The sequence below is a fragment of the Echeneis naucrates genome, chromosome 1 (assembly GCF_900963305.1).
Source record: "Echeneis naucrates chromosome 1, fEcheNa1.1, whole genome shotgun sequence".
Classification (NCBI taxonomy): Eukaryota; Metazoa; Chordata; class Actinopteri; order Carangiformes; family Echeneidae; genus Echeneis; species Echeneis naucrates.
In genome coordinates, this window is record NC_042511.1 from 2,473,172 (window position 1) to 2,486,853 (window position 13,682).

Here is a 13,682-nt window from a genome sequence, read left to right on the forward strand (position 1 = left end):
AAAAACTTTTTTTTTTTTCATTTTCACGTGCCAAGAGACAATTTGGTACCTGGCTCTATTTTCCATTGTGTTCTTTATTCAGTCAGTCAAAACTCTTTTCCGTTACTGTTTACTAAAACTGCTTGTCAAACTGAATGCGTAACAGCGAAGACTTCCACTAACACGGAGCTCGTATTCATTTCGCAGACAGAATGTCAGAGCGATGATTGACAGTTTTCTACCATCACTCTCTCAAAGATTGAATACGATGTAAAACACGTAACGTGGAAACTCCCTGGTCCTTCGGAGCGGACCTGTCTGACGTTGTTCAGATGATCGTCGTGACGGTGTGAACGGCGTCACTCGGCCTCTGGTGTGGACGAAACCACGACCAAAACAGGATTTTGTGACGGTAAAAATAATCCACCTGCTGATTCTGGGAAGCTGTCATGGAAAGCAATTTGTAAGACAAATACAGAGCGGCACGTATTGTGAAAAATGGGTCAGAGCGTGTGTGTGTGCGAGTCCTCGTTGGTGTTATGACCCCACCATATGTCTTCTCCCTCTAAGATGCTTTTATGTTTGTTATTATTCATGTCACATGAGGTCCAGCTGCAGTCTAGACTACGAGCTGTAATAATAAACACACAATGCGCAGTCAGCTCTGCGTGACTTCCTGCGATGTCGCCACACGGTAACCTTGCCAAGCAGCTGAGGTCCGAATCCAGGTTAGCGTGGGTGGTTTAGATTTAGTATTTTTTATTTTAGCCGATGCCTGGTTGTAACACTGCGGCACTGCATTTCTTTAAATTCTGCTGCATCACCTGAGAATTGAATTGCTCCATTCAATTATGGGCAAACTGACCAGCGTCCTCGGAGGGAGCACAACAAATACTGGCAGCTACAGATGTGTCTTATTGTTGTCCCCATCATCTAAAGGGTGTAGAATGGAGACCATCAGTCTCAGAGTCAGCTTATCGAGAAGAAAGCCACCAAAAGTGTCTGACAGGCGATGATCAACGCATTAATAGTTAAAGAGTTGCATATTTAACGCAGACATGATTGGCCACCCGCAGTCACACAACAGATTATGAACTGCCGAGACGAGCTTTCGGAAACAAAAAGGGGGATTTGAAGCCTTTAAATAGTCCCACGATTCATCATGATGGAACCGGTGAACTTTAATATTCAGCGGCTCTGTGCTCAGCTGCCGCTCCCACGCAGAGAAACGTGCAGGTAAAACACACTTCTGTTAAAAAAGGAAGCATCACGTGCTTCTCAGCAGAGAGCTGAACCTCTCACAGAAAATAAGGGACTGGAGGTCCTCACCCTGCCATGACGATAAAGAAATCCAGCCGATTCCACGTGTCTCCGAGGTAGCAGCGGCGGCCGAAGATCCCCAGGGCGACCATCTTGATGACCATCTCCAGAGCGAAGAAGATGTAGATGAATGCATCAAAGGCCTGGAAGATAAGACAGATGCTGGATGTAAATCTGAGTTCCTGGCTGACCCGATTGGCCTGAAGTCAACCTGAAGTGTGTTAGATGATTCAAAATGTTTTTCTTTTCTTCTCAAACTGCATTTAAATTTATTTCACATAATCATTAACTGAATCGTTTCTTGGGTTTGTTTCCTTTCGCACAAATCTTGAACACCTTGAGATGAATGAGTTAATGGCTGCAAGTGGAAAAGTGTAAACTATAAACATGCTGATGGCGTCCACAGGTTTAACACACACACACACGCACACACACACACACACACACACAAACACACACACAATGAGTGCACAATTTTATGTCTTGCATGACTCATCTTTATGAATTTAGGCATTTAGGGCTAATGGCAACATGTGCACACTGGATCACCTCATAATTGCTCCAAAATCCCAGAGGTTGAATCCAAACATCTGGACTCAGAGCCCCCACACTTCCAGACTTTTGTGGGTTCATATCTGTGACATCTGGAACGCCTGGAAGCGTCACAATCCATAATTTATCAAACCTAAAAGGCCTCCAGTGCCTCCAGGACAGGTTTCATATAAAATCACAACGGCCCAACTTGGATGTCCATTCTCATTTGCATTTATATTTTATCTCATCACCACCCAGCATGCTTTTCTGCTCAGCCATTCATGCGTATTATAACATTATTGCAATCTGTTCATAACTTCACAAGCAAAAATTAGAAACAAACATTCATTCCAGCGTCCTAAATGACAATTTTAAACGGCTAAAAATACAAGATGGAGACGCCATCTCAACACTGGTGGAAAATTACAGTGCAGACATTTCACTTCTTTCCCCTTCACACTTTGCAGATCAAATTTAGGACGCTAACAAGCAGACACTAACTCCATTCATATTGTAGTGTCTTTGATAAGCAAAATCCACCAGGCGGAGATTTGGTGCAGTCTGTAGATATAAATCCATGAAGCCGAGCATTTTGAGGAAGAGGTGGGCTCATATGCTGCCCCAGGCGTCGCCATAAAACGGATACTGAGCCATGAAAGCTTCTAGCAACCTGATCTCGTACTTCAAAGTCTCTTCCTGCAACCATCTCTTCTCTCTCTCTGACCATTTCATATCTCCATCCTGAATTCCCTCTCTTTATTAAAACAGCTTCTCCCCCCGCCCAGTTGAGGAGGTTGCCCTAAAAAGGGTAGTAAAGGAAAATAATTAGTTTGAGCAGCAATCAGAGATCAGCCCAACGTGCCAACACCTCCGTCACTTAACTCCACGTTTTAATCAATCATCTAATTAAAAGAGCAGCAAGAAAAAAAAATCTAAATAAATCAATGATCTCAGCTTCCTAATGCGTGTTATTGCTGTTGTGAGCAAAAAGCCCAGATTAGCTGGGGTTCTTTTCTGTTTATACAGGAGGATTAGAGATGGATCGACATGCTTGGCGTTGCCTCTAATTTGATTTTCAGAAGCAACGACTGTAAAAGCAGCATGATCTGAATCTGAACCACTGATTTGGAGCTTCCATTTGTCACCAGCTCACTCCTCAAGAAAGAAATTAAAATATATATATATATATAAAGAAAGCAGCCCACTCAGCAGGCCTGGAGGTGTGTAGATACGCTGGGCCGGCATGCCAATGTGGAGGAAAGGTCAAAAGGTTGAAACCTTGACCTTTTGTCAAACCAGAAAGATGGACGAGGTGCGACGGTGTGTAAAGTTCACATTCCACGGAACGTCAGGAATATTTTCCTCCCTGATATTTTAACAGCCGCCTGTTTAACATTTATCACTTCATTTCGATTTTTTTTCTGTCTTCCCGTCTTTTACGTGTTGTATTCTCTATACTTCTGCGACCCATTTTACTGAAGCTTTTCTCTTTCTACAGGTTTTCCTTCTTAGCTTTCACATCAAAAATTGGATATATCTAATATTTATGGAGAAATGCATGAAAAAAAGCTGGAGATCAAAGCTACAAATCCCCCCATTTTTTATTTTATTTTATTTTATTTAATATTTTTTAGAAAGCATACTTAAGCGTGGTGATGTCAATAGAATTGTGTTAACATGGCATTATTGTGTTGTCTTTATCATCAGTGTCACCTTCATTTTTTCACCACAGTGATCTGAATCTGACTACACAAATAGCAATCTGCTATTATATAAGTGAAAAATATTAACATTTTAATGTCGATAACCGTTTTTGGCCTGAGGGAGCTAAAGTCTGCACGTCTTTATCCCGGCTCAGAGAGTGATCAGATCAAAGAATGCTGCTATTGCAAAAGACGCCACAGGACACGAGTGTCTCAGCTTGTGTCCGAGCTCAAACGTGTTCAGCATTGCATTTTCCCCGCGAAGGACGATGTTTGCCTGCAGTTCTCTGTCGGGGGTCTCGTCGTCGACTCTTTTACATTTTTTATTTTAAGGAAGATCAAAAACGCTGTCGTCTTCGCGGAACAACCTGTGATGTCAATTAAGATCCACGCCCACCTGGGTCATTAGAAAGCTGGAAGAAAGTTAAAGGCAAATTAAAGTTCAGGTCACACATTCAAGACGCGTTCATGGATGCCCTAGGGCGACATTTGAAGAGTCTCCCAGACTACAAATGTAGGTGCCTTTGGCTTGAAAAGAACAAACGGAGGTGTCGGACTTTAGTTATTATCCAAACCACCCACCCACCAGTGTGTACCGGCTACCTAAACAACTAAGTGTGTTTCCACAGCTCGGTAAGTCCACATTTGTCAGAGTTTATGGATCGTGCTGGTGAGGCGCCATTCAAATCACGGTATTGAAAAACGGATTTTCTAAGAGGAGCGTATCGACTGTGGCGCCATAGCCCACTAAATCCATGCTGATATTGAAAGGGGGTCTATAGATACTTGGAGGAGAAATTCTATTAGGTCCAGCTCACCGGACACCTCCCCCAGGGAGCGTGAATCAATCCACTGTGTGTGCGCGTGCACGTTGGCTGTTGTATGATGAGTGCGGCGCCTTGTGTGCGCGTGTGCTTGTGTGAGCATGTGGAAAAGCACGACAGCTGACATGTGCGCACACAGATGTGACTCCCACTCGGTTCACCTTTGACATAAGCGAGACGGGATTGTTGCCGTCTTGCCGGATGATGAGGGGGAAGCCGCCGTGCGTGTGAAAGTCATGCTCGCTGCACCATAAAGACCACACACTGGCACTGAGTCACCGCCAGGAGTTAGAGGCCCCAGCATGGGAGAGGGGGAGTGAGGGGGAGGAAGGGGGAGGGAGCTAGACAAGGAAGTGCTGAGAGGAAAGAATACAGAGAGGCGGAGGCGGACGCGAAGGATCTCGATGGACACGTACCACTTCCCATGAGTGCACTCTGCCCTCATGAATGCAAGGCAGTGTGCGTGTGTGATTGTGTTTGTATTTATACTCGTTTTGTGTGTACGTTCCTGTGCATGTTGATGTACAGAGCTGCCTTTTGCAAGTTCAGCTTGTATTGTTTTGTTTAGGTTTTTTTTTTTTTCCCCTTACAGGTTATGTATAAGATATGCATGCTTAGAAAGAGTGTGCATGAGAGAAAGACCGAGGTCTTCAGCCGCGTTGGTGCGAAACATAAAGTGGATGAAGAGCAGCTCTGGATCTCAGAGCTGGCTGTTTATCTAAAAATGGGGAAAGAAGTTTGGGGGGGACCTGTCAGTCAAAATGACCAAACTGTCATTGCGGCCAATCACAAACCATCCCTGTTTAGCATTTCCATGTTGGTGGGGGGAAAAAAAAAAAAAAAAGGGACCAACAACTTAACACACACCCACAAAAAAGAAAATAAAGGCCACGAGAGAAATTACAGATGGAACGCTGTTTACCTGCAGAATCTGGCATCGGTCCGAGGAGCAGTCGATGTTCTCGCAGGGCTGGTACATTCCCAGAGTCACGCAGTTCAACAGGATCACCATCATACTGACACGTTCGAACCACGTAGAGACGCAGCTGGTTAAGGAGAACAGGCGACAGACTGATAGAGTCCCTCTTCAGGATGAAGCTGCGGGACGCGACCGTAATAAATGACAAAAACATCACTGAATCCAAACATGGTGACAGAACTGGTTAGAAGAGAAGAAAGCCAAGTCCTTAAAAGAAAACGTTAGTGCCGCTCCGATGCCCCAAATCACCAAGATAATTATGTGAGGAGGACAGGATCGACTTCTGCCTGTAATGACGAGCTGCAATGAAACTGAAAACTCAAACAAACAAACAAGCAATCACAACCATAACTTTTTTTCATAAAATGTGTATTTGGGGATGAATTTGATCGTATATCTCAATGTCTCCAATCTGGCCATAAAAATAAAATGATATGAAATAAAAACGAAGTATTATGTGACATTGCTAATGAATCTGCGTAGTAAAAACAATACTCCAGTTAATCTTTTGACCCTGCTGCTAACATTCACACCAATACTTTAGAACAGAGCCTCAAATACAGCTTCAGGTTTTTAAAACTCCTGCAAGTCCGGCAGAAAATCGGTTAGATCCTGTCTGTCACTAAATCTAATCTTTTCTGACAGCTTCGCCCGGGACAGCTCAGTGAGGACAGCTAAAAGCAAAATGTTGCCGTTAACAGTGCAGGCAGTGTGCGACTCCATCAATGAGACTCTTTCCCTCTTTTGCCGTTTTATTACTTTGACCCATAAACGTTTAAAAGTGAATGAACTCTGATAGCTGCTCACAGAATTTGAGCCAGAGAGGCGCTACTTAAGCAAGTAGCACAAAGCTATGTGTTGCTTTTATAATATTATTTTAACTGTTGGATGGACGCGTGTGACTGTACTGTCCTGTTTTTGGATGCACATACTGTGTTGTTTTTACAATAATCCTGCCTCGTTAACTATTTCAGTGTCCTCGGACTTCATTGCCGCCAAGATGCTCAATGTTTGAGAAGAGTTGTGGATGAAGCTAACAGTTAGCCTAAAAGTCACCAGGTGTCAGCAGCCTGTTGGTTAATAAACATTTATAACAGACCAGGTCGACTAAAAGAGACAAAGCACCAGACACATCAGGAAAGTCTCAGGTTTTACTGCCGCTCGTGGTGCGTTCACTGACATCTGGACAGCGGTGTTGCCTTAAAGCGGTGAGGAGAAAGCATAAAGGTCATGTCCTATTATTCGGAGATCCCAGTTCGATTCTCAGAGTCTCGTGTTTCCTTGTTTCCCGTTTTATCACGAATCCATCCAGTGAAGACACCAACATGCAGCGTTCCACCACAACACCTGAGGAAGCAGGCCTGTTGGTTGGTGGGAGCGGGTTTTGAGAAATCAGGCGGTCGGTGTCCGAATGATCCTTTTTCTGGAAGCGTGTGAGAAACGCGTGATGTCCCTGCTGGTTCAGTGGTTCCTATGAAGAAGGTTCAAGTTTACTCTGATCGCTCAAAACACTGCAGAGCAAATGTCAGACAACATTGTTGGCGATAAACGCTTTGTAGAGTGAAAACTGTTTAGAGGAAAGGCCTAGTTCCTGATGGAGTCAATAGCACCGGGAACGTGACGGAGGGATCCAATATGTACTTCCTGTGTGATTGGAGGAGGCGGGCGGGTGAGCACACTCTTCAGCTAACGAAGGAGAATGTGCTGTAATAGCCCAGAGGGGTCCAATTTTATCCCGAGGCGATAAAGTCCAGGATGCTTGAAATGCTTCCCGCGGCGGCCTGCAGCTCGGCAGCAGCTCCAGCAAGAAATGGAACCACTAAAGCAAAGAAATAAATAAAAGAAGCAAAGACAAAGAGATGAACCTGCTCTTTCCTTCGCTACACTGCAATGTTTGAACAGACAGGATTAAATTCTTCAACATGTTTCTCTTGGCCCTGCCTGAACCTTCCTGCAAAGAAATGGACGGCTGTAGGTATCAAAGCGTGGATAAAGATAGGCTGTGTGTGGGCAAAACACATGCATACACATAAACACACACACAAACACGCAGACAGAGCCTCACACACATGCAACCAATCGCCCACTCGTCAGCACGCGCAGGCAGAAAAGTGCACGTACGCAGAAATGCACGTGCAACCGAACCAAAACATTAAAAAAAAAATAAATAAATCATAAATGCTCTCACTCGCTCACCTACGCACACATTCACATTCCAACTCTCACACAAACACTCACTCAGCTGTGCGCTTTCAGAGTCCCGTTAAATCAGACATCACATCAATGTGTGTCAGCTGATGGGGCTCATTCGAAGATAAATATTCAGCACAGCAGGACGCCGAAAGGTAAACGGCTGTAAAGCCAAACAAGGTTACGACGTTAAGATGTCGGTCTCACCCCTCAGACAGCATCTGATGGGGATGAATGGATGGCAAAGTACGGAGCTCAAGTGACAAAGTTCAAATCCACCACCGTGATAATTCCAGAAAAACAACACAATCCCAACACCACATTTTGAATGAGCTAAAAAGAAAATGGTCTCTTGTCTGAAATTTGTTCGTAGGACGTGCACACATTGTGACAACAGTCGCTGCAGGTGGAACATATTCGCATGTTGTCACCTCCGGCCGTCTCACACATGCACGCTTTTGCCGCCTCAGCTGTTTGCTAAAGCTCCGGGTTCCTAATGAGGGCAGAGACGTCATCCGCTGGTGTCACGGTTCTCGTGCTGAGGCCTTGAACCAACTGGCCTAAAAAAGCGTAGCAGTCGGTGGTGGAGGGCTAAAAACTGCCGGTCAGCGCTTTCGTACCCCCCCCGCCTCCCCCAGGTGTTAGTAATGAAGACAGCCTTGGGGATAATGCTGCGAGGACTATCTCGGGGTCATCTCCACTGTCAAATGCAAACTTGAGTGCCTGGCTCTGCGGTTTGGTTCCTCCTGACTTAAAACGAGCTTCCTTAACGACATCTAACTGTCCATCTGTCTCTCTCCACTTCTGAAAAATGACTCAATTAGTGTAGGTGCCTTGGAGGAGGCTCTGCATCTTCAGTCCCCCCCCCCCCATTTCTTCCTGCTCACACAGACTCATGCACACATCAGTGCTGCAGCTGGACGGAAGAGTAGATGGAACTCAGAGCACAAAGCTCCGGTAAGGACGAGAACAGTTGTTTAATAGAAATGTTTCACTGCTATAATATCCCCTTCCTTTTTTTTTTTAACTATGGAATGACTGCAAAGTCGACTGCTGTTTTTCAGCTTGCTACGCTTCGCATTCATCCAGCGGCTGTCACTCACGACGGCAAGCTGCTGGGAACACTTACAGTATTTCAGTGTGGGCCACTGAACTGCTCCTTTGAAGAAGTAAAAAAAATAAAAAATAAAATAAAACTTTTCCATTGAACTACTTCTTGGATTCAAACTGAAAGTTTCAGGCCTCCAAAAAAGAAATATACACATGAAATTCTGAGATGTTGATGTGATATGAAGAATAACACAATTATTTGCACAATCATCAGACTAATTCGCTGCTCCATGCCAGTTCGGCATCAAAGCAGAGCGTCTAAAAAGTTAATTTTGAGTCAGCTCATGATGCAGAGGGGGAGATGACATCACTGACAGGCGACCAATGAAATGGACCGTGCATGATTAAATTAAAAAAAAAAAAAAAAAAAAAAAAAGTTTAGCCATTTTAAAGATTACAATGTGAGAAAGTTGACGTGTTTTATGGACTGATCTGAAGGACTTAACATCTCAGGATTGCAGCTAATTATTCTAATTTTCCGGATCAGTTTATCTGAAAAGTGACATGAAAAATAGCCATCACAAGCTCTGAAAGGCAAGCTGTTGTTCAACCACTGAAATGCCCAAATTCTTCAATAAATGGGGCCATTTTCTTCAGAATGAAATTCTAAACCGTCCTCTGGTGTCTGATGAAACTGAGTAATGTAAAACGGGATTCCGCTGTACGACAGTGCTGGCGGGTCACCGGGTCTTGGATTTTTAAAAAGGTCCAGATGAAATGCAGAGGAGACCCACTGCACCCACACAACAACATCGGGACTGTGCAGAAATCCTTAGCGTGACAGACCTGTGAGGTTGAAAGTGTGCGGCAGCGGGGGCTAAATGAATTCTTAATACCTCACTGCATGGTGTCACTCTCCCCGGCCCCTTTTTACTCCGTGTCGCTGTGCTGCCTTTCTCTCCCGCCTTCCCTCTCTGGGTTTTTTTTTTTTTTTATTGTTTCCAAAGAGACACGCAGGAGGCAAACGACCTCCGGTTTCCATGGCAACCGATCGACTATCAAATGAAGTGAATAGTCACAGAGGAAGGAGACGAGGAGAGAGAGAGAGAGAGAGAGAGAGAGAAGATGGGGGGGGAGGTTATTTTTGGTTTTCTCTGCTTCGGTCTCCTTAAGTGAGACCCCGACCGTTTCTTCAAGCCTCACCGACAGACGACACATTTCTACGGCTGCTGATGAAGCTGCGAGAGGGGACAAACTCTACCTTACTTAAATGAGGATTAGACGTAGAGTAGAGAGGGGAAAAAACAAAGTTTGTTGATTTGGGAGAAGGTGTGGTGGCCGGGGTTAAAGTAGCTTTGGACAGAGTACAAAGAGTGTACAAGAGTGCGTGAATGCAAAGATGAGCAGTCAGTTTCACTTCTTTGGGTTAAAGCAAAGTCAAATAGCTTCTTAAATTAAACTATAAACATGCCGTTTTCTGATGCACCATTATTTGCTCTCAATCCATGCTTGAGATTGGAAAGCATAGATAAATATTAAGTTGGTAAATGAACAGATTGTGGGCTTTACTTTAACAGTTATTGCCATTATGATCTATTCAAATCACTACAAAGAAGAACACAAAGCAGAAAATTAAACTCTTTACGATATATATGACACATGCAAATTAATTTTCTCGCTCATACCCTGCTTTATGGACCGCCATTTTAAAAAATTAGAACGTTTACGTTTACTTTCCCATAGACTTCAATAGAACCCGACTACTTTTTTACAGCTAATTGAGGGGATTCCTGACGGTTGACCTGATTGTGGCGAAGACCAGCATTAAGACTGGACCCAACATCTTAATCCTCACCAACCGTGTGGACTTCAGTCAAAATGTCGACTTCACATTCCTGCTTTTGTACACGTTGACACAACAAAAGAAACAAAAGAGACTGGCTGCTAGCGCTATGCTAAGCTAGGCTAAACACGACTGCTTAGCATATTTAACAAGACTGAAACAAAAGAAGTGAACTAATTCATTAGTCAAAATGGGATCGTTGGAATTTGTGTTGAGCAAAAATCAATGAAAAAAGAAAACATTAATTGCCACTTAACGCTCGGCTCTCATCGCATTTGAAACACGGCACAAGCGTTCGCTGCTTCAGTCTCTTTTCTGCTCTTTTCTCTCCCATCTACCTGTTGTCACGTTGCCATCTATCTCCGAGTGGCTCTCTCTCTTCCCGTCGCTCTGCTCCTCAGCTGTATAATGTTCAGAGAAACTGACAGGTCTTCTTCTTATTCTTCGTCTTTCTAAGAATTTTTCATCAGGGGGTCTTCGATCCAGTGACTGGATAAAAGGAAGAGGTGTGTGTGTGTGTGTGTGTGTGTGTGCTGGACTGCAGTAAATATCACTCGTTCATGCTTCACAGCATCTCATGTCAGCTCCTCGACTCTCTAAGCCATCACATCAGAGAGGTGTACACAACCCCCACCCCCAGAAGGCTATGTGGATAATCATCAACAACCCGTTCAGTGAATCTCTCGTTGCTTAAACTGACTTTTGTCTTCACCTGCAATAAGACCGGAACTGATATTTGAGCTTTTTAAAGTATGAAACAGTAACCCATTAGGACGACTAACAGACAAGATCATCACCCCGGCAGCTTTTCCTCATCGGGACGATGCCGACGGCGAGTTACTGTGAACCTCCATATTCCATATTGATCTGCGTTGGTTCTTATGTCTAATTTCATGTTTTCCCCCTTCCCCTGCTGGGAACAACCAGCTTCAGCGGAGAAGCCAGAAAACAACGCAAACTAGCACAACTGCAGGGCCAGAAGAGAGAAAGAACACTCGGATGGTCAGTTTTCCAAACAGCATCCTCATTTTGTATTACATATTTCTCTTTTTCATAAATGTGGCTGGGCAATTTTTTAGCTACGTAGGAAAGGGACCATTTGATGGACTGACCTGTTTGAATCACCGAGCAAGTCATGGATGTGGGCGGTGAATCAGAGATCTGGAACCAGCGTAGGGCTCAGGCAGAATGCAAATCAAACTCAGATGCATTATCGTTGCAAACAACAATGTACAAATGAAAAGATGTGAGAGAACACGAACAATTGAAGGTTTACAGCGAACTGTGGTGCAAAAGCTTTCAGAAGAGAAGAAAGAAGAAACAGACTCTGGATTTGAATATCAGAACCAGTGTTGATGAATTAACGTGTTGCTTTTGTATTCAGAAATATTTGCCACAGTAGTCAGACGGCGCTTTACCGTTTTTCTCTCGCTGTGCTTTGTAGTTTAAAATGAACTTCCCCGCTGCGGGACAAAATAAAGCTATTTGAATTCAAATTTCTCCCAGTGGCTTTGTGAGAAATGATTTAAAGATACTATATTAATCCATAAAAGGAAATGGTACAGCAGCAGTATCTCATACAGACAAACACAAATAAAGACAACAACCATCACAACAATGCGTTGTGTTGTCTTAATTTCACCACAACACCAAAGCAACCAATCAAAATGTCTTTTTTTTTTTTTATCTCCTTCTACACAGCTCGGGTCTGTCTACATCATTCTGAGACTTCAGATGACATTGAAGCGGGGGAAGTCATCTTTGCTACATCAGTTACACAAAAACATCACTTGTTCCCAAACCAACATCATTTAATGATTTTCATCCCCCCGTTCCACCAGCAGAGCTCCTCCGATGCGACCATCTTTAAAATCAGCTGCAAAATAAAACCTATTCAACAAAGCACAAGTTTTAGTTGTGTAAAACTCCTTTTTTAAGAATTACTCAACTTTCCACCTCCTCAAATCTCCGACTTCTGTTTCTGTCTGCGTCTCACGCTCTTCTTCTTCTTCTCCCCCAGATGGTCTGCACACAGCAGCCATAGGATTCCTCTAGACAAGCCCTGTTGCTGTGGCAACCAGTGCCGACAAAAATATTGGGAGTCCTGTGTTGTGCGTGCGTGTGTGTGTGCGTGCTGTTTGTGTAGTGAATGATGCACATTTTGAAATCTCGACTTTTATTTGGCCTCAAACAACAAGCGCACACAAAAAAGGGAGATTGGTGGTCTTTGTGAGATTATCATCGCGCTATGAGTTAATTGAAGAGTCCATCACCCCCTGACTGTGGAAGATAAAGTTCAATGTAGCGTGTGTGTGTGTGTGTGTGTTTGAAGACAAACACACAGATAAAGTTCTGCTGGCACACAAAGACCACGACAAATAAAAGCAGCAGGGAAATACTTTGTGTGCAGTTACAGATAGACACCTGCTCGTGAAACAGAAAAGGGCACCAACCAACCATCCACACGTCGTCTTCCTTTAGACCATCTGCTGGGATTTTTCTGTGCTTTCCGTCTTTATTTTCTGTTCCCTCCCTCCCTCTCTTTCTGTGATGTAGTATGGTGGTAATATGATGCAGATGTTAAGTGTGTAGGTTTCCTCCTCTCCTGCCCACGACCGCCGTAACATACTATTTCCATCCACCTGCGTTGCCAGGCTTGTGTAACTGGGAGCAAAAACAGACTGACCAACATTTACATAATACAACTGTGGAGACCAGAATACACAGAATTTCAATCACTAATGAAAGATAAATACAACTATATCAAAAATGATAAATTATATGAAGCAGACTCACAACCTGTATTCGGGAGGTGGGCCTGAAAACAAGCTGTTGAGATTTGTGCGATTTTGTGATGTCACAACAAAGCTGTTCCTGCCCATCGCACCTGGACCAACCATCTGGCCTGAAAAGATTCACTTCCTCGGGTTGTTTACCTGAAATCTGCTAGATTTTTTATCTATTTGACCGCCAGAGATGAGTCCGAGAGCGGAGATGCTTTTTATACCATCTCATAGATACTAAAGCTTCAAATAACCAACAGAAAGGTATTTAATAATCCAAAACCCATTTGTTTCACTCAGTCAGCAACAAATAAGTATGAGCGAAAATCACTCTTATTAATCACAGCCAAGCTCTCCGTCCCTCGCCTGTATTCAGACATAATCGCTGCTTAAGTAGAGCAAAATAATGAGAGCAAATGATAGAGACAGAGAAAAAGAAGGTCGGGGGGGGAGTGTATGACAAAGAGGGAGTGAGAG

The 13,682-nt window shown here is 43.8% G+C and overlaps 1 protein-coding gene across 1 annotated transcript in view; it reads right to left on the bottom strand.

Moving 5' to 3' along the window:
• Positions 1 to 13,682, bottom strand: part of cacna1ib (calcium voltage-gated channel subunit alpha1 Ib) — a 117,038-nt gene that overhangs the window by 91,886 nt on the left and 11,470 nt on the right. The window contains exons 2-3 of the mRNA XM_029501062.1: positions 5,283 to 5,394; positions 1,309 to 1,442 (exon numbers count right to left, since the gene is read on the bottom strand). Coding sequence (XP_029356922.1) covers positions 1,309 to 1,442; positions 5,283 to 5,394 — 246 coding nt within the window. The remainder of the gene's footprint in view (positions 1 to 1,308; positions 1,443 to 5,282; positions 5,395 to 13,682) is intronic.